At 33.7% G+C, this 21,775-nt stretch overlaps 1 protein-coding gene and 4 long non-coding RNA genes across 16 annotated transcripts in view; 1 reads left to right on the top strand and 4 right to left on the bottom strand.

Annotated features, from left to right (window-relative positions):
- Positions 1 to 21,775, top strand: part of LOC147477633 (uncharacterized) — a 34,279-nt gene that overhangs the window by 3,569 nt on the left and 8,935 nt on the right. The window lies entirely within an intron of this gene.
- LOC147477637 (uncharacterized) lies at positions 564 to 3,979 on the bottom strand. The gene is made up of 2 exons (XR_015209599.1): positions 2,201 to 3,979; positions 564 to 2,110 (listed from the first exon to the last, which is right to left on the bottom strand). It is a non-coding gene; the product is annotated as an uncharacterized LOC147477637 (long non-coding RNA).
- On the bottom strand, positions 4,182 to 8,021 carry LOC147477636 (putative sodium/metabolite cotransporter BASS5, chloroplastic). Of its 10 annotated transcripts, none has more exons than XR_015209593.1 (8): positions 6,948 to 8,020; positions 6,778 to 6,851; positions 6,632 to 6,688; positions 6,417 to 6,450; positions 6,247 to 6,316; positions 6,077 to 6,161; positions 5,214 to 5,903; positions 4,182 to 5,040 (listed from the first exon to the last, which is right to left on the bottom strand). XR_015209593.1 is itself a non-coding variant. In XM_086585005.1 (7 exons), the coding sequence occupies exons 1-5, from the start codon at positions 7,021 to 7,023 to the stop codon at positions 6,158 to 6,160; spliced, it is 258 nt and encodes an 85-aa protein (XP_086441131.1). In that variant the 5' UTR covers positions 7,024 to 8,021; the 3' UTR covers positions 4,182 to 5,040; positions 5,214 to 5,903; positions 6,077 to 6,157. The 10 variants fall into 10 exon arrangements, 4 of the variants coding, with proteins under 4 accessions (XP_086441131.1, XP_086441132.1, XP_086441129.1 ...); XR_015209595.1 differs by having other exon boundaries at positions 6,778 to 6,819; XR_015209590.1 differs by having other exon boundaries at positions 6,778 to 8,020.
- LOC147477635 (uncharacterized) lies at positions 8,177 to 19,002 on the bottom strand. Its single transcript, XR_015209600.1, has 2 exons — positions 9,386 to 19,002; positions 8,177 to 9,305 (listed from the first exon to the last, which is right to left on the bottom strand). It is a non-coding gene; the product is annotated as an uncharacterized LOC147477635 (long non-coding RNA).
- On the bottom strand, positions 19,199 to 20,474 carry LOC147477634 (uncharacterized). Its single transcript, XR_015208863.1, has 2 exons — positions 20,162 to 20,474; positions 19,199 to 19,592 (listed from the first exon to the last, which is right to left on the bottom strand). It is a non-coding gene; the product is annotated as an uncharacterized LOC147477634 (long non-coding RNA).

Genomic DNA, 21,775 nt, shown 5'->3' with positions numbered 1-21,775 from the left:
TATGAAATTTCCGCATTGATGTCATAAAGAGTAAAATAGAAGCTATTTTTTTTTTCTAAGTTAATTTGCTCTTCATGGGCATTGGGAAGAAAGTAGGTATTACAATAGTAATACTTATTACATTAATTACAACATAAAATTCTTGACACATTCGGTTTAAGGTGCTTCATCTCCTACCCGGACCATATTCAACAAAGCGTTTAACAAACAGAGCAAATACATTGTCTCTTTATAAAAAGCTATAACATAGTCATTGATAAGATTGCATGTCTAGTTAGATAATCAACAACTTTGCTTTCCTACACAATATGTATAGATCACTTCTCACTACTAAAAAAAAGACTTGTGATGACGGCTAAAAGCCATCATGAAACAGGTTTAATGACATTTTTTCATTTAAAAACCAACCGTCATTATAAAGCCCGTCGTAAAAGTTAACAAAAAGCGTCATAAAGTTTATGATGGTTCTGGAAAAGCTGACATCAAAGCTCGAACTTAATATGACAAAAATTCATTTATAAACGTCAAGAAAAAGCGTTACCCTGAGAAGTTCTGGATCCTTTTGCATGACATGTTTTACTTAACCGTCATAGTTTATTAGAAAAAGCGTCAAGAACTAAACTTTCGTTTATGACTGTTTTTATTTAAGCGTTACCCTAAGAAACAAAAAAGTCAAGAAATTAAGACTAAAAACTGTTAAGAATTGGTATGTAACACGACAGTTCTTTGGAAGCCATCATAACTTTTTTATTTTCCTGTAAATCTAAAAATTCCAAAAATTCCTGTAAATTTGAAATTCCTATAAAAAAAATACATTCATACATTCAGACACCTGGAGTCATTACGGAAACCGAATCATACTTTCATTACCAACATACATCATTCCAAGAACTTGTTCATATTACATGATTTATTCATGGAGAAAAAATTAAATAACTCAAGCACTTGATTCAAAATCAAGTCTCATAATCCAACAACAATGCAATTTACATAATCCATCCAACAAATTGCTAATAAACCGATCCATCTCAAACAAACTTAATTGAGTTACTGTGTTATCTCACTTATAACCTAAAAAACAATATGAAAAAGAATGTGTTAGTTTGTTTAATAAGTAAACTAAAAATATAATCATATAACGACTTCTACACAGTATTAAAAAAATTCACGAACAATGTGTTAGCACAATAAGTTAATAACTACTAAATGAAAGAGATACAATCAACTATGACAGAGAATCATGTTGGTTAAGCCCCAAATAACGCACACCACTGTAGGATATATCTGATCCGTATATCTCCCACAAGTACACAAATAACCCTTTAGCTAATAGGCAGAGGAAAGAACATATGAAATCAGACCTAAATTTGAAATGTCTGGTGGAAAAACTTCAGACTAAAGCTTCATATATATACAACCTCAAAATACCTATCAAACATAAAAGATATATAAATGGCAGGTGCCGACTAGCAAAGTCAGTAAAACCTTTGGGTGATGATACCAGAGATCTAGGGCTCGAACCCCTCCAACATCTAAAAGTTACTGATCTCATTTAAAGCAAGCTTACCAATAAAAAAAAAAAAAAGACAACATGGAGACACACAAGCATACACACTGAAAGAACAAAAATGCACACCGGCCACATGTCATGTTGCTAGATATATATAGACATAAAAATCAATTTAGATGCTAGAATGAAATTGGTCATACTTCCATCATTTGTTGTTTTTGTTGGCTACCACCTACCTGTATATTATGTTTTTCTGGGAATATATAAGTGATCTTAGTTGTGAGTTAAACATATTACGGTATGAATTAGAACTCGATCTCAGGAAGAACTACTTACATATCGCCTTTTCGGGGGTTTATCCGAATCACTGACATTGCTAGTGCAGGCAAGAGTATAGATGCTATATATATCAATGTTCCCAAGCTCAAGAGTAATTACATCAAAAATCTTACTACAATTCTCTAGGTTGTGCACAAAAGAAGCATGGCTACTGAAAATGTTGTGAAGCTTGTAGGTTTGATCAGAAATCAAACCAGTGGACCACAAAAATTCTGAACGCCCCAATTGGTCATTGAAATTATCGGTTAGAGCATTTCCCACCTGCATTACATATGTTTCTTCTTTCAACTGTTTGAATGTTCCCATGGTGCATAATCAAGAGATACGAATAAAAGGGAACTGAGTACATACCATGTAGCCCTTGAGATTGATTGGTTTTTACCCTGTAGACGACTGATACCTCATAATGGCTTGGGCCTATGACAAAACAAAATATGCCAATATTTAATGGAACTAGCCATTTGGCCCGGCCTATGGCCGGACTTACTACATAAATAGCTAATGACTCAAAAGCCTAAAGTCCACTTGAATAAATAATATATGTATATTGATAGCTAATGATTAATTGCATACTTTGTTTGAAGAGTTTATGTTTTTCTATTTTTTTTAAAGAGATAAGCAACAGCCTCATAAGGATTAATAATTGACAAAACCATTACACTGTTAAACACGGTATTCTATAATTACTATTTACAATAATCATGGATCAAAATAAAATATTACCAACCACTATGCAATGATACCTATGAGAGTAATAGTCCCTTCATCAATATTAACCAAGCCTTGTAGTAGTAAGCTGCAAAACCTAGTTGGCTATATACGTAAACATACCCACCATGAGTAGTATATGGCATAATCAGTTTACAAAGGCCTAATATATAACACAGAACACACAAAATGCGATTTTGTAGGTATAATCCTTGAAGGTCTTATAGTATTTCCCCTAACTTGTAGGGCAAAAATCTTGGGCCTTACCCAAACAGGGGTGAGTGCCTACTTGGGTTCTAGGCTTCCAGCACTCAATGAAACGAAAAAGTAAAAGAAATAGAGTAAAAAACTACTAACCTTGCTGCAGTCTATTTTACAATTGCCCACAGCACCATACTTCCTCACATCAGAAACTTTGGTATAGGGTCTAGCTCTTACAACCAATGCAAAGTGAAAGGCCAAACAAACCCATAAGAGAAGAGTTAAGCTTGACCTAAAATCAAAGGCAAAAAATGATGTCGTACACGTAATATGAAGTGAGATAACAAATGCCTTAGAGCAATCTGTGACATATACCATCCTTACTTTCAATTTTCTTTTACAGATAATTTTCTTGTTAGAGCGCTACACAAAACCTTGTAAAACACCCTCTCTAAGGGAGCAGCAGCTTTGATGAACCTAAGGTTAAGGTATCAAAAGAATTTGTTCCTTATCTTGCAAACAATATGAGTCGGCCATGTCTATGTCCGGGCCGAAAAATGAAAATAATATAGTTTAAAGTGGACAAACATAAATAATTGAAATGGTTTCCTTACGGTCCATGATTCTACCTTTAGAATGTTTACCCGATTATGGCAATCGGCGATTCGGAGAATCCGAAAATTATAATACAAATCCAATGTTTCTTGATCGGGAACAAATCCTTACACCTCGATTCACGGTGGATCGATCCACATTTTCAATGAGACTATGACCAATTCAACAACGAAGAGGCTTAAAGATATGCAGGAAAATAATAACTAATTAAGAAGACTCGCAAGAAACTATTTCGCATTTTGTGCTACCTCTGCTTCTAGTACTGCACTACTGCTTCCAACATGATATCTGATCCTTTTGCATCATCTATCATTACATAAAACCATGAAATCTTGTAACATATTGAAACTAAGAAATGTAAAGAAGCAAAAGCATCAAATGAACAAACATGTAATATCCAAGTTTAAAATTTAAACGTATAAACAGAACCGACCGGCGGTCTTAAGTGGGTCATGGATGCAAGAGAGTCGACTCAATGCACACAGAAGAAGATGACGGATATGTCATATATTTTATGGATATGCATACTTAACTTAATAATAGTTAGTAATAGCCTAATAAGTAAAACATTTCATACACACAATATTTAAAAAAAAAAAAAAAAAAAACAAAGGTCCCAATAGCCAAGAGTCACTGAAAATGATCAAAAGCAAGAATTGATGCAAAGTGGATGGGATACCATAGTGAATTTCAACACGCGGATTTAAATCCTTTAATGTCACATTTTGTCAGTAGAAAAAGGTTGTTTTTATTTTGAATGTCGAATTAAGAACTTAACCCGCAATTTGATATCAAGTAGGTAGTAACATGACAAAAGCAATTTATATTTCCAAATATCAAAACATCTATGAGCTCATTGTCAAGGGACACGTTAGACCAAATTCCAAATTTAATCCTTAAAAGGTGAATAGAACAGCTTATGTTCACTGCACTTGAGAAAAAAATATCATAGTTAACAATTAAGAATTTAAGATAATATTGAATTATCAGATTCTCATAGCCACCATTTCAATGTTTTGTCATTTCTTTATCACAGTGTCCACCGATCTAAAGTAGAAAATTTTGAAACCCCATCCAGTGATACACAGGAACATGGCTAGCTTCTACTTCAATATTTGGTCCTCTCTCCTCTTTTCAAATGTTCAAATTCAGAATTTGTTCCTTATTTCCCCTGCATTTCCAGTGAGTACTTCTATTGCTCCCATCTTCAACATGGATTTGGCAAACTGTACCATGAATGCATTGCCATTCTGTAGTTATCACGTTTGGCGGAACTCTGTGCTCCATCATTTCACGGAAAATTCTAATAGCATCATTCCCCTGTACGAACAGAGAATCTGTGAGATTTAGATGGTAACTGCGACACAGCATCATAGGTATAGCTAGACATTTTCCTTCCAACATGCCCACAGATGTAGACGGCTTGTTTCACAGGCATAGTGATTGGAGAGAAGCCTCTCATAGTGGCATAGCTTGGAGTACAGACACCGAAATCTGCATTCAGATACACCAAAAGTCACTACATCATATAAATTTTAGGACAACAATCCTGCCCAACATATCCAGCAAGAATAACTCCTGGTCGGTTGAATGCTTCAATGAAATCTTTTTCACTTGAATTAACACCAACTGCAAACATCAAAAATCCCAGCGCTGGTGCATAATACCTGAAAATTGTATTCCATCAATAAGACAGGACAAAACAGGAGTTGGTGACCGCATGAGAATGCTGTGCAGAAAGGTCAAGTGCATAATTTTCAGCTTATCTCTAAAATTGAAAACTAAGTAAACAAATTGAATCATAAACGCAACCACTTCCAATAAAAACAAATTTATTAACCTTGTTGTAAACTAAGTGAAAGAGGTGGGAAAGCAACATGTAGTTTTCTTAATCAACTGAGGGTAGAATCCCATATAGCAACTATCTTCAAGATTAAAAAAGAAAAGTGGGCAATGAACCAGTTGACTACTTCAATATTTGGTCCTCTCTCCTCTTTTCAAATGTTCAAATTCAGAATTTGTTCCTTATTTCCCCTGCATTTCCAGTGAGTACTTCTATTGCTCCCATCTTCAACATGGATTTGGCAAACTGTACCATGAATGCATTGCCATTCTGTAGTTATCACGTTTGGCGGAACTCTGTGCTCCATCATTTCACAGAAAATTCTAATAGCATCATTCCCCTGTACGAACAGAGAATCTGTGAGATTTAGATGGTAACTGCGACACAGCATCATAGGTATAGCTAGACATTTTCCTTCCAACATGCCCACAGATGTAGACGGCTTGTTTCACAGGCATAGTGATTGGAGAGAAGCCTCTCATAGTGGCATAGCTTGGAGTACAGACACCGAAATCTGCATTCAAATACACCAAAAGTCACTACATCATATAAATTTTAGGACAACAATCCTGCCCAACATATCCAGCAAGAATAACTCCTGGTCTGTTGAATGCTTCAATGAAATCTTTTTCACTTGAATTAACACCAACTGCAAACATCAAAAATCCCAGCGCTGGTGCATAATACCTGAAAATTGTATTCCATCAATAAGACAGGACAAAACAGGAGTTGGTGACCGCATGAGAATGCTGTGCAGAAAGGTCAAGTGCATAATTTTCAGCTTATCTCTAAAATTGAAAACTAAGTAAACAAATTGAATCATAAACGCAACCACTTCCAATAAAAACAAATTTATTAACCTTGTTGTAAACCAAGTGAAAGAGGTGGGAAAGCAACATGTAGTTTTCTTAATCAACTGAGGGTAGAATCCCATATAGCAACTATCTTCAAGATTAAAAAAGATAAGTGGGCAATGAACCAGTTGATAAAATATTTGCATGGTGACATCCAAAAGGAAGACAATACCCACCTTTTAAGATTCAAAAGAGGCGGTTCATCTGGATATTTTTGCGTGTGCGAAAATATTAAAGCCATTTGAACTGCGCCAAAAGTTTATCAAGTATCAGATCTTACTGCTTAAGAGTAATAAAAGAGAGAAGACCAAAAGGTAATAAAAACTCGATGAGCATATTGTCAAACCTGGAAGAGTTGTCGATTCATCCACCTCATCGTCCTGTCGAACAAAACAAACGAATATATGAAACATGGAAACAGGGAACAAAACATTGATAAAACCACCCTGTAACACATTCTCATCGCAATTCAGGATTATCATTCTGTACTGCTGCGTATTTTTCCATAAACTCTTACAGACCGATTAAGATAACAGAATAGCATAAGAAGAAAACCATTACGTGTAATCTGAAAGCATCTACTAGTCGTACTTAGCCCACTCTCATTGCTTTCGATTTCTAATGCAAAAAGATATAACAACAAAACATATTACTAACCAATTGGACCATATACTGTTATCATATACAAGTTGACACATAGCACAAACCTGAGGAATAAAAGAATTCACTCCCTTCAATATCTTCAACACCTGAAAGAAACAATTACCAAAAAAAAAAACACCTGAAAGAAACTACATTATCATAAATTAATGAAACCGAAAAAAAACAATCAAACGGTCAACATGCATTTGAAAACTAAATAAAAAAATAATCTCACCTGCTGGGTCTGATTCGAAGGGTTTGGTGGAACCGGATTGGGTTGGTAAGAATCTAAACTCTTTTCTGATACACATCTAATTACTGCAGGGAGAAGAATAAGAGAGAAGTTTGAAGAGAGGAGATAAGATTTAAGAATGGAGATAAGATTTAAGAAAGAGGTTTTTATCTACTTATCTATTTTGGGTTTTTATATATTTTGGGCTACGAACAATTGAAATCGCCAAAAAAAAGGCGTAGAATTCATTTTTTTAGATAAAATCTGATGTGTCAGTTTGAGAGAAAAAAAGGGGGCTGACGTGGGTCACTGGGAGCATTCTCAACTACTCAGTATTAATGGTCTTTGATAGTAAAGAAAAATAATCAATCATGTTAGTTAAACGTTTCCTTTCTATTTACTTAATGATTCAATTGGGGGTAAAAAATGGTCAGATATTGATAACGCAACGACTCTATGTTTCTAATGAAAATGACACCCTAGTGCTGTGGTGTGGTTTTCTGTTTTCCATCTGAAGACATTAAGGGATCAAGTCTCCACGCTAGAGAGACTATGCGAGACTATGCCATTTGGAGTCCTGCCATCACAAAAGCAATTGTGATATGCCTTAAACCACTCTCTATTACCAAAATAAGTGTGCTATTCTTTTCCAAAATAAAGTCCGCTTCATTATGACAGCTAGGTCACCTTGACTTGACAAAAAGGATTCCAGTCTATAAGACACTTTGATCTTTGTTCTACCAACATCTTTTCATGATTTTATGATTGATTAATTAGTTAAATTACCCCGGGGTAAAATCAAATACAGTTACTTAGCTTACTTGTGTGCCAAGACTTACTGTTTTAGAATAAAACTACCAGTTAAACTTTTCATTACCTGCATAACTTTCGCCGGTTATATAGAAATCCCTTCCTTTATATTGAGGAAATCTCTCAAACCACTTGAGTAAGAATACTAACGAGTCATCAGTTGTAAACATGTAAGTTCTGATAATAGTAAAAGAGATTATGTTAGTTTAAAGTCCTATATATAGCATTTTCAGGTCTAAATTATTTGGACTCATACTAGTCCTTATATCTCCATTTGTCAGATATTCAGATGGATTGCTGGAATAGGAGAACCCTATACCAACAGGTGATTCAAGGAATATGATGTTGGCCACTGCAAAAAAGATGCATTGGATTCACAGTAAGAATTGCATAAGAGAGTTTGTGGGATGATAATTAAACTAGATATGATTTTCCTAATAGCAATGGTTTCAAATTTGATAACCTTTTTTGTTGCCCTCCCCCACCCCAAAACCAGATTTTATTGGTAAGAAAACCCAAAGCACACCATTCTATTGGCATCCTTGATCATATATATAGCTGTATTAACTTACAGCTAATGGCGGAGAGAACATCCACCAGTTTAAGGTAATTAAGCACCATTCTTTAAGAAAGAAAGTTGTCTTCCCAAAAATAGATACCCTTAGATGGGAAAAAAATGTCGAATTTCAAAGTAATCTACCCGCGATTACCATTTTGTCTTCTTTGTTACAAAACTACCCATCAAACACAGCATTTAGCCTTATATACAATCAAAGGAAAGCTTGAAGAACATGATGAATGAATTTGACTGGAGCGAAGTTCATCAAGATCTCTTAGATGCAATGAAAGAAAAGCTTGAAGAAGTTCTAGAGCAGATGGTACACAAAAATAACCAGTCGACAAACGACCATCTTTGAAAATGCTAACCAAATCTTAGTGAACTATACGAAAAGTGCTTACCTTGATTCCAAGAATAAGGATTGAGATAGAGGGTCTTTCCATCAGGATTAATACTAAAAGGGCCTATTCTCACTGCTTCGGGACCAACTGACGAACACCCAGGTCCTAAAGATTAGAATCTTCTTAGATCAGAACCAAAAATAATATACAGAAGATAGTAGGTACACTGCACAACAAATAATTGTGAGGAAATTTATGTAAACATAATTGGTAGTATGTTTTAGGTAGGTCTAGAAATGCTGTTTAGGAAAATGACCTATACTTGTACTGCAGAGACTAAAAGAATAAGAAAGCAAGTTTAAGTTGTGCATTTTAGTTTTCTGATCCATCTCATTTAATCACCTAAGAGCAAAAAAAACAGACCTCATTCGAGCAAGTATGATCAGAAAGCAAGTTTTCTGATCATAGAAATTATAATAGTATAGAAGAGCAAAAAAAAACAGACCTCATTCGAGCCAAATAACAAGAGGTTTTGAAGAAGGGTCCTCGACAGCTTCTAAGAACCAATAAAACAGATTCCTCCCAGACTCTTCATTCACTGTGACTGCTGGCTTGTTGTCACATATATTACCCTTGACAATGTGAATTAAACTGTGAAACAGACTCAGGCCAAGATCAAACTAAAACCCTATAAAAAAATCACACGAAAAGACGAAGGCACAGGATCCCACCTTTCCCATCTATCTTCCATATCATATCGACATTGCGGGTTTTACAAACTTCCACTTTTCCATATTTGCAAACACCGGATGTTCACTGATTCTACTTATACCCTTTCCTCGTCAAGCTTTGCAGCCAAACATAATAACAATATAAGAGATCATCAAATTTAAGGCCAGTAATGCTAATATAAATGGGGAAATTAGAAAATCTAAATTGGACATAAAAAATATATAGAACTGTAGACGTCAAAAGTAAGAATTTAAGAAATCGCAAATCAATAGAACAACCTCAGGGTAGATAATAAGATTATTAAAAAAAATCCAGAACCTTTGTCTTATATAAGCTGCCTAACAAACTCAATTCATAACCCCTAATTAAGCGAGTGAATACAAAATACCTTCTTATTTCCGCTCGAGAGATCAGAATAATTTTTTTACTTTTTCTCAACTTTGTTAATGGAAACGAACTACACAAAAGCATCCAACTTTTCAAACTTTTCGATCAATTTAAGAATCCGTCATTACTCCACCAAACGTACTCATCCCGCCCATTCTCAAATTAAAAAGCTTTAAATTCACAAATTGAAGAAAAATGGTTATGGTTTAGTCGTTCATAGAAAATTAATTAAGGAATCCTTCCTTGGCAAAATTTGCTAGGTCTTCAGTTAGAGTTTGAGAGAGGAATATGGTCGAGTGTAAGAAGATGAAGATGGACTGAAACAATAAAGGTTTTCAGGAAGGAAGCCAAGAAGGGAATTAAGTCGATAAGCTGAGAGGTGTTTTTAATTTGAAATTTCACCTTAAGATTTGTTAGATATTCTGAATAAGAGAAAAACGATTTGCTCTTTTGCCCTTTAGCCCAGTGCTAGGTCTGATTAATGTTGACGGTTCACTTTTTGTCCTCACGATGGTTTTTCTTTTGTCCAAGTTCCTGACGGTTGAATATAGTACGAGAACTTGCACCAAAAAATTCATAAAATCATAATATTTTCTTGACTGTTAACTTGACTGTTTTAGGAAACCCGTCATAAAATCATAATATTTTCTTGACGCCTGTGTCATACACGACATAATGTTCCAACAACCGTCATAAAGTCATAATAGTTTTTTAACGCCTGTGTCATACACGACATAATGTTGTAACAGCCGTCATAAAATCATAATATTTTCTTGATGCCTATGTCATACAAGACATAATGTTTCATGAGCGGTCATAAAAATATCATTAAGACACCTATCTTGACGGTTTTCAATAAAGCCGTCAAGATAGATAAAAAACAAACGTCATCATGTCTTTTTTTTAGTAGTGTCTAGTCTTCCAAATCGGTAATGAGTTCCAACATTGCCATGGAAGAGCATCAAAATCATTTATGATCTCAATAGCTCATTAGCGATTGTTTGACAATAACATTATGAAAAACCCAAGCAGTTAGGCCAACTTTAAACTCAATCGAGCCGACTCAACTTAGAGAAGAATTTACTGAATTCGGAATCACAGCCTAAAAAACTCATCTTAAAAACACCAAGAATTTATCAATGTCATCTGCAATTCAAATGACCCAACAAAACTATTATTGAACCAATCACAAATCTAATAGTATAGCTATTCTTCGTTGTTTTTTTTCCACACAAAACCTAGATATCAAGCAATAGAAATACTCATATATTAGAAATTTAAATCTGATGGAAATACATATTGATGTAACGGTGTCAACAATGACCAGAAAAACCATGCATCAACTAATAACTTATATCAAGTATACAAAGTATCAAAGAAATAGCTCAACAAAAGCACCTGAGTGATTCAAACCAATAATTTTCCACTCTATCTTAAATACCCATATATTGATTCTTTCTCTCAATAAATGGTACTGTTTAAATTAAGCTATTCATATTTCATTAGCAAGAAGAATAAATGAGAGAGAGGAGGGAGGTGTACATTGAGTTGTCAATCCTGCTAGACATTGAGTTAAACCATCATGATTTTCCCGAATTCAGAGCCAATTAGAAAAATAAAGACCAACTGCTACATACCTAAAAATGAATAAAAATAACATTTCAGCTGCTATGCTACTAAACATGGAAATATAGATTCAAATGCGACAGAATTGACACATTTCTAAAATAGAGATACCTAGTGTGTGGAGAGCCCTTGATTGGCTTCTAACCATGCTTCCCCATGAATACTCATCAGGTGGTATATCAACAACCTTGTTACTTAGTTAGTACCTTAATTGATCTCTTCACTCTTAGTTTTCTACATAAAACACAATAGCAGTTAGCAACTAAGCATACGTAAGCGTAGTAAACTCACATTATGAATGATATGAAATTAAACTTTTCTCTTCGAGCAATGTCATTTATCACTACTTCCACATTTGACACTTCCATCTACTCCCCTAACAGAACACCTCCTTTATTTTGTGTGTTCGACGTGTTTCTAAAATAGATATCCTAATAAGCGGCAACATACTGCTTATGCAACAACCATTTATATATCTAATACCCATTTCTACCGAAAGTAATACACTACTCTTCTAAGCTTGGTCAATCGACATTTTGAAATTAACCAATCAAATTAAGCAATTTCTGCGAAAGCGCCCATCATATTTAAGGTTTTTGCTAGATCACAGGGAATTACATAGAATTGTAACCTACAAGTGAAGCGGAATACTAAGTGAATATGGCAACATCTGTGTATTATAAATATCCAAAACCCTTACCAATTATCAAAAGCATTGCAGAATTGTTGAACTTTGGTATTCCTCTAGGGTTACACTAAAAATATGTGATTTATGGTGGTATTCCCAACTGGTTTTGATTGCTTGATAAAAAGAGCTTTCACCCATTACATGCCAGGAACCAGAGTTGATTAAATGTTTTATAAACTTGCAATCTAACAAAAAAATAATAATAATAAAATATAAAAAAAGATAGAACAAAAATCAAAACAATAAGGAATTAGTTAGAACAATAAACATTCATGAGATAACCTACATTACATGAGATATGCAGATTGTCTAGCAGGAATATTAATTAAACCTGTCATATAAAACCTGCTCATGTCGTCTCCTTGAGATATCCAATTGACTTTTCTAAGAAAGAAGAACCTGTTACAAAAAAATGGGAAAATATATTGGAAATTAAAATATTGAAGTAGAGAATGAGAGATTAACGTTGAAAATAAAAGAGGAACTCACCTGATCTTGAGAGAACCCAAAAAAAAAGATGCATTCAAAGTTGATCCTTTGTAAGATAACAAAATTTCAACCGTATAGGCATAATAAACAATCAAAAACATTTCTTTTAGATTCACAACAAAATGAGGAGGATAGTCAACATTTCTTTTTCTAATTGGCTTCCATTGTGTGGTTTTTCTTCAATTGAGTTGGTCAGCGAGAGAGATGGAGATAAAATGCTACCCTGGATTGGGGAAGACGATTAGGCGGGGGAATGGAATTAATGAATGAGTAATTGAGAAATTAAACTATGGAGCTAAAATGGAAGGTGAGAATAATAAAGTTAAACTGATGCGTGAGTCTTGGGGAGTGGGTTTTCTAGTGGTACAATTAAGAGGCACAAATTGAAGAAACTCCATGAGAGGCGTTTTAGGCAGTAAAGAGCTAGGAAGAAGGAGAACGCAAGAGAGTTTAATTGGTGTTGGAAGTTTGCGGGTCTATTGGGGTGTTCAGCTTTTTTTTAATAAAACTTTTTTAGTTTGGAAATTAAATAAGGTAAGATGAATGAACATGCTTCTTTTAGTCATTTAGAAGCCCAAACCCATATTTATGGCACTTAATAGTTCTAAGTCATCTACATAACATTTAATTCATTAATTAAACCTTTTTAAATGTCATTGAGAATTAGCCTCAAAGTAGTTTCAAAACGATCCAAGTCATCTCTCCCACTAAAAATATTTTTTTTCTATAAATTCTACATCTGACTACAAAAGAATCAACGCGATCAAACTGTCACTTACAATATCCAAGCCAGGGGTTGTCATCGACTATATATTTACCTAATTCTCAAAACTCTCGGAGAGGAGCTTCAAGGCTATAAAACATGCACTCACAGAAGTATTAAAATTGTTACTTAGCTATAGGCTAACACAACTTTTAAAATTTTGAAAAACAGTCGTAGGCTAATGACCTTTATTTCTCACATTCCCCACTCCAGATGTCTTTCTGAAAAACTACCAATACAAAAACAAAATCGAGATCTTCATAGATAAAGATTAACAAAAATAGCACACAAAAAAGGGAAATCAATACTATTATATGCATCTTTTGATAAATGCAAGCAATGTGAATCTAATAAAACAAAGCAGATGATTAAGGGCAGAACTCCAAAGTGTGGGCAGGACTATAATGGTATGTACCACCACCAGCTTTATTTCTCACATTGCCCACTCCATATGTCTTTCTGAAAATCTACCAATACAAAAACAAAATCGAGATCTTCATAGATAAAGATTAACAAAAGTAGCACACAAAAAAGGGAAATCAATACTATTATATGCATCTTTTGATAAATGCAGACAATGTGAATCTAATAAAACAAAGAAGATTAAGGGCAGAACTCCAAAGTGTGGGCAGGACTATAATGGTATGTACCACCACCAGCTATGAACGAAGAAGTTATTGCAGCTTCAATTAAGAGACTTTGCTTTGTGAAATAGTGTTTTGGTACCCATTAACAAATTATAGAATATAGTAAACAGTAGCAAAATCAATAAAAAGAACAATATCAAATCAACCATATGAAATGAAAAAAAAAGGCGATTACATAATCCTTGCAAACAACCATAACAAACTTGGCAAGTAAGTACCTCTTAGCAAAGGCTTGCACTTATCTAGAGTATAAGGCATATGTAGCAGGAAATGAAAAGGAAAAGTTATTATTTGCCACTGATTCTCAACCGTTTTCAAATAACTTAAATATTGGTGTAACCGATTGCCACCAGACAACTCAATTAGTTCAGCACTTTTTTTTTTGATAATCAATTAGTTCAGCACTTACCCACTCTGACAGAGGGTATCAAGAATACTATTAATTTTGTAAGATAAACTTAATATCATGTTGATACTCACAAGATAGTTTGATTTATACATAGCTTGGTGTCTTGGCATCAATCTTGCTAAACATGTTGTAGCAATCTTTAAAATCATGTAATACCTCGAGTTTAATACTCATGGATGCAGTTGTGTTCTAGCAATATATTGGCATTTCTTCAAACAATATACTCACGGATCCAGTTGTTTTCTAGCAATATATTGTCATTTTTTCAAACAATATACATTTAATTAAACAGTATACATACTTTTATTGATATTCACTTAAGGCAAACCATGTTCATAAGTCCTCGAACTAACACCGACAAAAAACAACTTCTCAAAAAAAAAAAAAAAAAAAAAGGTAAGACGAAAACAATTTACCATGGTGTTTATTGGACTTGGTTGATCAGTGTAAAGTTCTTCTTATAAGAACATCCTTCCTTCATTTCCATCTTCGACGACACTTTAGAGCACTGAACCAATCCTCTTCTGCATCAAACATAGCCGACAAAAAATCTTTAATTCCAAACCATCAAATTGTAAGGAAAAATAAATAAATAAGAAGACAGCCAATTAAAAAATAATAATCACCAACACCAATGAACAAAAGTCTGGTCGATTTAAGTTCTATATTCCAATTTAATAAATTAAATTCTAACATTTAAATATTTCAAAAGAATGTTGTTCAAAAGGGATGATAAGTACTATACATGATAGGAAAACAACTGTAAAATACAAAAATGGATTGACAAACTCAGCATAGAATGCTTAGATTAGTTATGTAGAACCCATAGCTCATTTATACATTCTCTTCGACATTTACGCAAACAACTATTTGACAGTTCCCCTAACACCAAATCCAACCATTTATAGTTCTGCATTACCAAACAAAAAGTGAAACAAAAGTTAAAACAACAAAAAATATATGAAGAACCAGTCATAGAAATACATTTAAATATAGTGTTCACAATTGTAGTTATGTATTGTGTCAAAGGAGCATAACAATTAAATAAAAACACCTAAGAATCAATTACTGAATTAGGGGGAAAAAATTCTAAAGTAGTACTTTCTGAAGATCGTATCCTTTTTGAGATCGTTGCATCTTATCTTTGGAAAGAGAGTGGTGATGTGAGGATTTATAGTGGTACAATTAAATAGAATATGGGTATAACTGATCCGAGCATTGGGGAGTGAGGATTGACTATGGAATATGAGGGAGACTCTCCATTATTCTCATTTCACTTTTCTTTTTTCTAATAAATGCATTTATATTTTTATACCCATGAATTATTTCAATGTAGTTATTTATTTCTACACTGATGCGAGTATTGGGGATTAATCCCACGTCTGAAGCCCAACTATTTAATAGAAATTCATTTGTAATGAAAGTTCGCAATTAACCCATTATTAAATTTCCACACCTCCTCCCCAGTGGCATCTGAAATCAAACTTTAACTATGGTAGATTAGGAGTTCAAGAGATGAAAGAGTTTCAGTTATTATAGAAGTAGAAGAGTCGATTAGAAGGGGGACTTTATGGAAGCCATTATGTGAGAGTGTTTTTGTTTTATATCACCAGAGACTATGGATGGAAAGTGTGATGGAAATCTAGAACTAAGTAAAGTGAACAGTTTACCAATTTGGTCAGATGGAAAGTCTTTCTTAACCACATTTCGTAGTTTGAGAAATGAGAACTCCCTACATGATTGTTTTTTGAATTTTTAGTTACTATTTTGAGAATAATGAAGGTGTTATTGAGAAGGGTTATGGCCATTCCAGCTCGACCTAACAGTATCACCGAATGCTAGAGATGGAGTGATATCAGAATCTGAATGTAGTGAAACTTGAAAGTGAGAAGGTTGAAACCAGGCAATTGAAAGGATAGTTCGACGGTTTGACCAACGCATAAAAATGTTAAAACGAAGTCAATAGAGAAGCCTCATGCATACAAAACCCCAAATAACCATATTTTTTTTCTACCAAGACAAAAAAGTGAAAACCCCATGGAAAAGTAAACATGCCTTGTTTATCTAAGCAAGGCATAGAAACACATATTCCTGCAATACTTTCCTTCCAATATTCAGTTCCTTTTGTTGCCCCTATTCAACTCAAAAGTTCATGTATAATCAAGTTTTGAATCTCAAACACAGTTTACAAAACTACAAAAGCATAAATTTGAAAATGAAAAAGAAAAGAGGAAAGCATGCCATTTCCATGGAAATCACCATAAGAGCAATAATGTAGTTGTTTTGCATAGTAAAATCACATAAGTGTAGATACTAACACTATTACTACCATGCAAATTTCTTGAAAGAAAAAATGTACTATAAACACACGAAATTCACTGTCTCTTCTCCTCTGTTTCAATCGTTACTTGGTTTCTATATTTCAACCAACACCCCCATGTGCCTTCGAAATTCACTTGTTGTCGTCTTTCACTTCAACTCTACAATCGGGACGCATTTTTTTAAAACAACTTTCCGCTTACATTTTCCCCGGTTTTATGATAGTAAGGTCAACCAATTGATAAATTATTTAAAATGTCCAAAGAAAGTTTTACCATGTAAGACCCGTAATTCTTCTTCAGAAAGGCTCGCAATAGGAGCTGGATTTCCATTCCTAAATGTTGGATCGCACCTTCGAATCTGAAAGGTAACAATGCAAAGTGTTGGTAATATGGTTCTCAATATTAACAGGATGCGTAACCAATAACGAACTCTTGCCAAAACCAAAAACCAAACTATTTAGCCAAAAATGATTTATTTGTAACCAGACATTCTTGGCAGAGAATGGACCTTTGAATCAATACATTGACTAAGTTGTCTAAAAAAACTCAAAATTAGTAACATCATTGTTTTCCAAATTGATGTAAAGCAAAATATACATTGCATGAATATTTGTAACCACACACATTCACGGCAGAGGTAATACACATTGGATGAATATGAAGAGAGCTTAAGTAATCATCTAATTTAGGTGAAATGATAACTTAGGTGTATGGTTACTATGAAGAGCTTTTCTTGAAAAAATAAAAGAAAGGAATAATTATAAATAAAATAATAAATCTAACCTGTCAAAGCTCTAGGAAAACAGATAACAGGATTAGAGTTGCACTTCTTGATTAGAGTTTATACCCTTTTCCAATTAATGGTCAAGTCGAGTTTTGATTGGCTGCAAGTTCGTCATTGGACCTGAGTTAAGGAAAAAAAAATTACTTCGTTGAGGCACTTTAACAAACAATAGTTCTTTCTGTATTACTGATCAGAATATAAATACTTCTATTAAGCACTTCAACAAACACACCCTGAAGTATAACTCGAATCCCATATTCAGTCAAGAAAACAACAAATTAGAAAAGAAAAATGAAATCAAAATATATTGTTAAAAAAAATTGCTTAGCCAAGAACAAAGAAAATTTACAAATTGTAACATATGTGATTCAAGTGAATAATCAACACTACTCAGAAAGAACATTTAGTGAAGTCGAGAGTTAAACCAGGGCGTACTTAGACATGCACGAAACAATTGTACTTGAAAGGCTATCTTCATGTGACAAGTGTTCCTACACAATGCAAACAAAGAGCCTAGCTGATAAAACACAATCATATCAGGCACAGATGAAGAGGAGAAAGCCACAAAGAGAAGAAGGAATATGAGTGATCATCGTTCTAAAATAGAGTGATTTATTTTCAGGATAGAAGAGTCGGTATTCCGGTTTTGGAATGGTTTCCAACTTGTTTTTTTGTTGGATTCTGACGTTACTCAAAAAGAATCCTTTAATGCCGTTTTAGCTAGGAAACGCTAGTTTGAAACTTTTAAGTTCGTGGGTCTATTCAAAGTTGGTTACACTCAATAGTCAATACACATAAATGGTTACATACTTACACATGCATTTTCAATTTTGCACCCATAAAAAAACACCCCCACAATAAAAATTTAAAGTGAAACCCCGTAAGTCATTAAATATTTAAGTGTGTAAATAAAAGATCCGTTTCATTTTTTTTCGATAATGAGTTTATGTTAGAATCCTACAATGAGTTTATCACAACCCTTTATTATTACATTCAATGAATTAAGGCTATTTAATTCGCAAGTCATTTAATTCGCCATATTTTTAAAACATTTTTATACATGAAGACTACTCAAAAGTCAAAACTGTTTAAAAATGATCCCAACCGCTCACGTGTCCCCATCTAACTCAAATCCCAACGAAATCCCCACCACCCTTTGTCTATCCATTTTGTTTTATTATAATAGACTAGGTATAACCCGTGCCTTCAGCACGGTTGTCTTTAGGTTTCTTAAAAAAACAAAGTTAATATATATAATTACTCAATATAATTTGTTTAATGTTCACCAAAAAAAACATATATTCCTATAAGACATGTCAACTTTAACATGTGTAGTTGCAGTTTTTGACTTAATTGAATAATTTTTAATTATATTAATATGAGCTCTTATGGTCAACACAGTACATATTTTTATTTAGATACTTTAGTAGGATTTTTTTTTAATAAAAAAAATATAGTTAATTGTTAATGATGTTATTATATCCAATTGATCTACATTTCTAGTGGCCATGTTTATTGGTATAGTTTTTTAAATCATGGAATATGTCTAGAAACTTGACAATGGTATATGTATTTTACAAAATAGACCTCTTTAATTAAATATATTGCATACAAAGACACAATATATATAGTTAAGGAGCTACTTAATGCTTACAATTTGCAAGCAATGCAACTTGTACAACTATGACTCCCACCAAATATCACCTTCAATAAACTTCATTAAATATGTGTCTACTCTTTGTACAGATAAAAGTAAAAAACTTTGATGAAATAAAATACACAACAATACAATATTAACCAAATATGCATTAAGTTAAACCCATTCAAAGGTCAACCACCCATAAGGTCAAGCTTCAGTGATGATCCTTCAAAAAATGCCAACTTTTACTTATACTTCTAAATTCATTTTGGGAGGTTCATCAATTTCCACAATCCACTTGTATTCGATGGACTATAAGGTTGGTGGTACCTTGTTGTCAAGCCAATGCAAACACCTTATACTAATTTCTCTTGGGCATTCTTGATTGAGACGTGTTTGATGCAACTGGGTGAATACCCATTCCAATATATGCATTAGCTAGGTGTTGCAGTCCTGTGGAAAAGAGTAATGTTAGACTTTAGGAGGCTAAATTTCTCATCTAGGATTATCCGGAAAAAAAGAGCAATTTAACATCGCTCGACTTTAAGCTCGATCAAGTCGACTCAGCTTAGTGAAATTTCCACTATTTGAAAGTACTTATAAAAACAGATCTAGCCATCAACTTAGTCAAATCTCAAAAAGTCTGCACTTCTAATAACTGTTTTGGTTCCCAGTTGATTCAAAATTGTATCGATTTCAAATACCATAAGAATTCTATAATTCATAGATTTTTTCCCGGCTTTCTTGAGAAGAGTCCTAGGGATTCTTATTGTATTGTGAAAAAGAGATGCATATGTGTACATTTAGTCCCAAATTAGGTATGGGGATTGTGAAAATCTATTTACGCTACCTTCTGAAAATTTTGGTTCTACATGACACCACTCATGAAACCATTTAATCCAACAATGGAGGATGAGTAACGACAACAACACAAAAATGAAATCTTTTCAACAAATTAGTTAGCATATACGATAAAAAAAACATTCATTCCATTTCAAAATCTATAAAGAAAAGAAAATGACCTTTATCTTGGAAACCACTATTGTGGAAGTCACAAACATACCTGTAAAAAAAAGGGAAAATAAAAAGTCTGACTTCAAATAGTGAAGAGTGACTACAATGAATACACACAAATCATTCCCAAACCAAAAATTGGTTTTATAGACATGTTGCCATTGCTAGCTTCTTATATACGTCTAGTCCATATAATATTCTACTACTCAAAAAACCCTAGCAAGAATCATTAACACCTACCATGCTAGCCACTACTTCTTCCACGAACAAATTCTAACTAAATCAGGGTAAACTATTATGCTTATATGATGACCCTCAATGCAATTAAAATTGAAAACGCGTCTTGACAAAGAAAACAAAAGTACTTCCTACCATTTTCTTGGATACATGCTATATAAAAACAAAGTCAAAACATTTGCAATTAATTTAGGATCATAACCCTATTCATCAATAATAGGTTGGTGCTAACCTCGACCGGATTACGCGGTATGTCAAGACTCAATGCATGAACACTTCACATTGTAATCTTAAGCACATACATAAACTATTATTCTTAAAGATGTGGACCTGAAAGTATAAGATTCAACAAAAGTTTAGAATGAACATCCACACAAAAAAAAATGTTAAACCACAAAAACACGAAGTACAAAATTGGTCATATTATGAATAAACAAATTCATTCTTCAACCATATATGAACCGCATAAACAAACTAATATAAATGACACCCAAATGCCTCAACCCCACTAAGCTATATGTATATTAGAAAATAACATATTGAGATAAGGAACAGGAGTATTTCTATCCAATATTATCAGGTGAAAGGGAATGCCTGGTGCTCTAGGCTCCCCAAATTGTGTTTTTGATAACAATTTGCCTACGGAGGCCAACCGGTTCAATCATGAAACAATGGCCACTACAATTATTAGGAGATGAGATCGAGTATCCCTTGTACAACAATAATCCTCTCTTATTATCTTCCTGCTCACCCCGCTTAAGCTATTATTGTTTTAAGGTTACCACCCCATGCTTTATGTTGCCGCCTCCGCTTTAGGTAGTATCGCTTGTATGTTTGCCAACCTTTTCAACTACCAACTTGCCTCTCATGAATACACAATTCAATATGCAAACACGACCACTATATACTATGGCAACCCAAAGGGCATAGTTTTTTTAGTTCAAACCATACTATTTTGCAAACAGATATAATTAAGAAAAATCCGACCCATGTAGAAACAACACGACAAACCATGGAAAGTATAGTCTTAAGCATACTGGAAAAGAAAAATAAATATGAAACATAACAAAGTCTATGTAAGGATCAAACAACTGCCGGTTGCAAGACTTTGAGTCTACGTGTGACATAGTTTTTTTAGTTCAAACCATACTATTTTGCAAACATATATAATTAAGAAAATCTGACCCATGTAGAAACAACACGACAAACCATGGAAAGTATAGTCTTAAGCATACTGGAAAAGAAAAATAAATATGAAACATAACAAAGTCTATGTAAGGATCAAACAACTGCCGGTTGCAAGACTTTGAGTCTACGTGTGATTGGAACAATTAAAATTAGAAATAGGATGCCCATACCATTTCTATGGAATAAAATAAAACCTA

The sequence above is a fragment of the Coptis chinensis genome, chromosome 9, assembly GCF_015680905.1.
Source record: "Coptis chinensis isolate HL-2020 chromosome 9, ASM1568090v1, whole genome shotgun sequence".
NCBI lineage: Eukaryota > Viridiplantae > Streptophyta > Magnoliopsida > Ranunculales > Ranunculaceae > Coptis > Coptis chinensis.
This window is presented reverse-complemented; position numbering and strand designations above follow the sequence as displayed.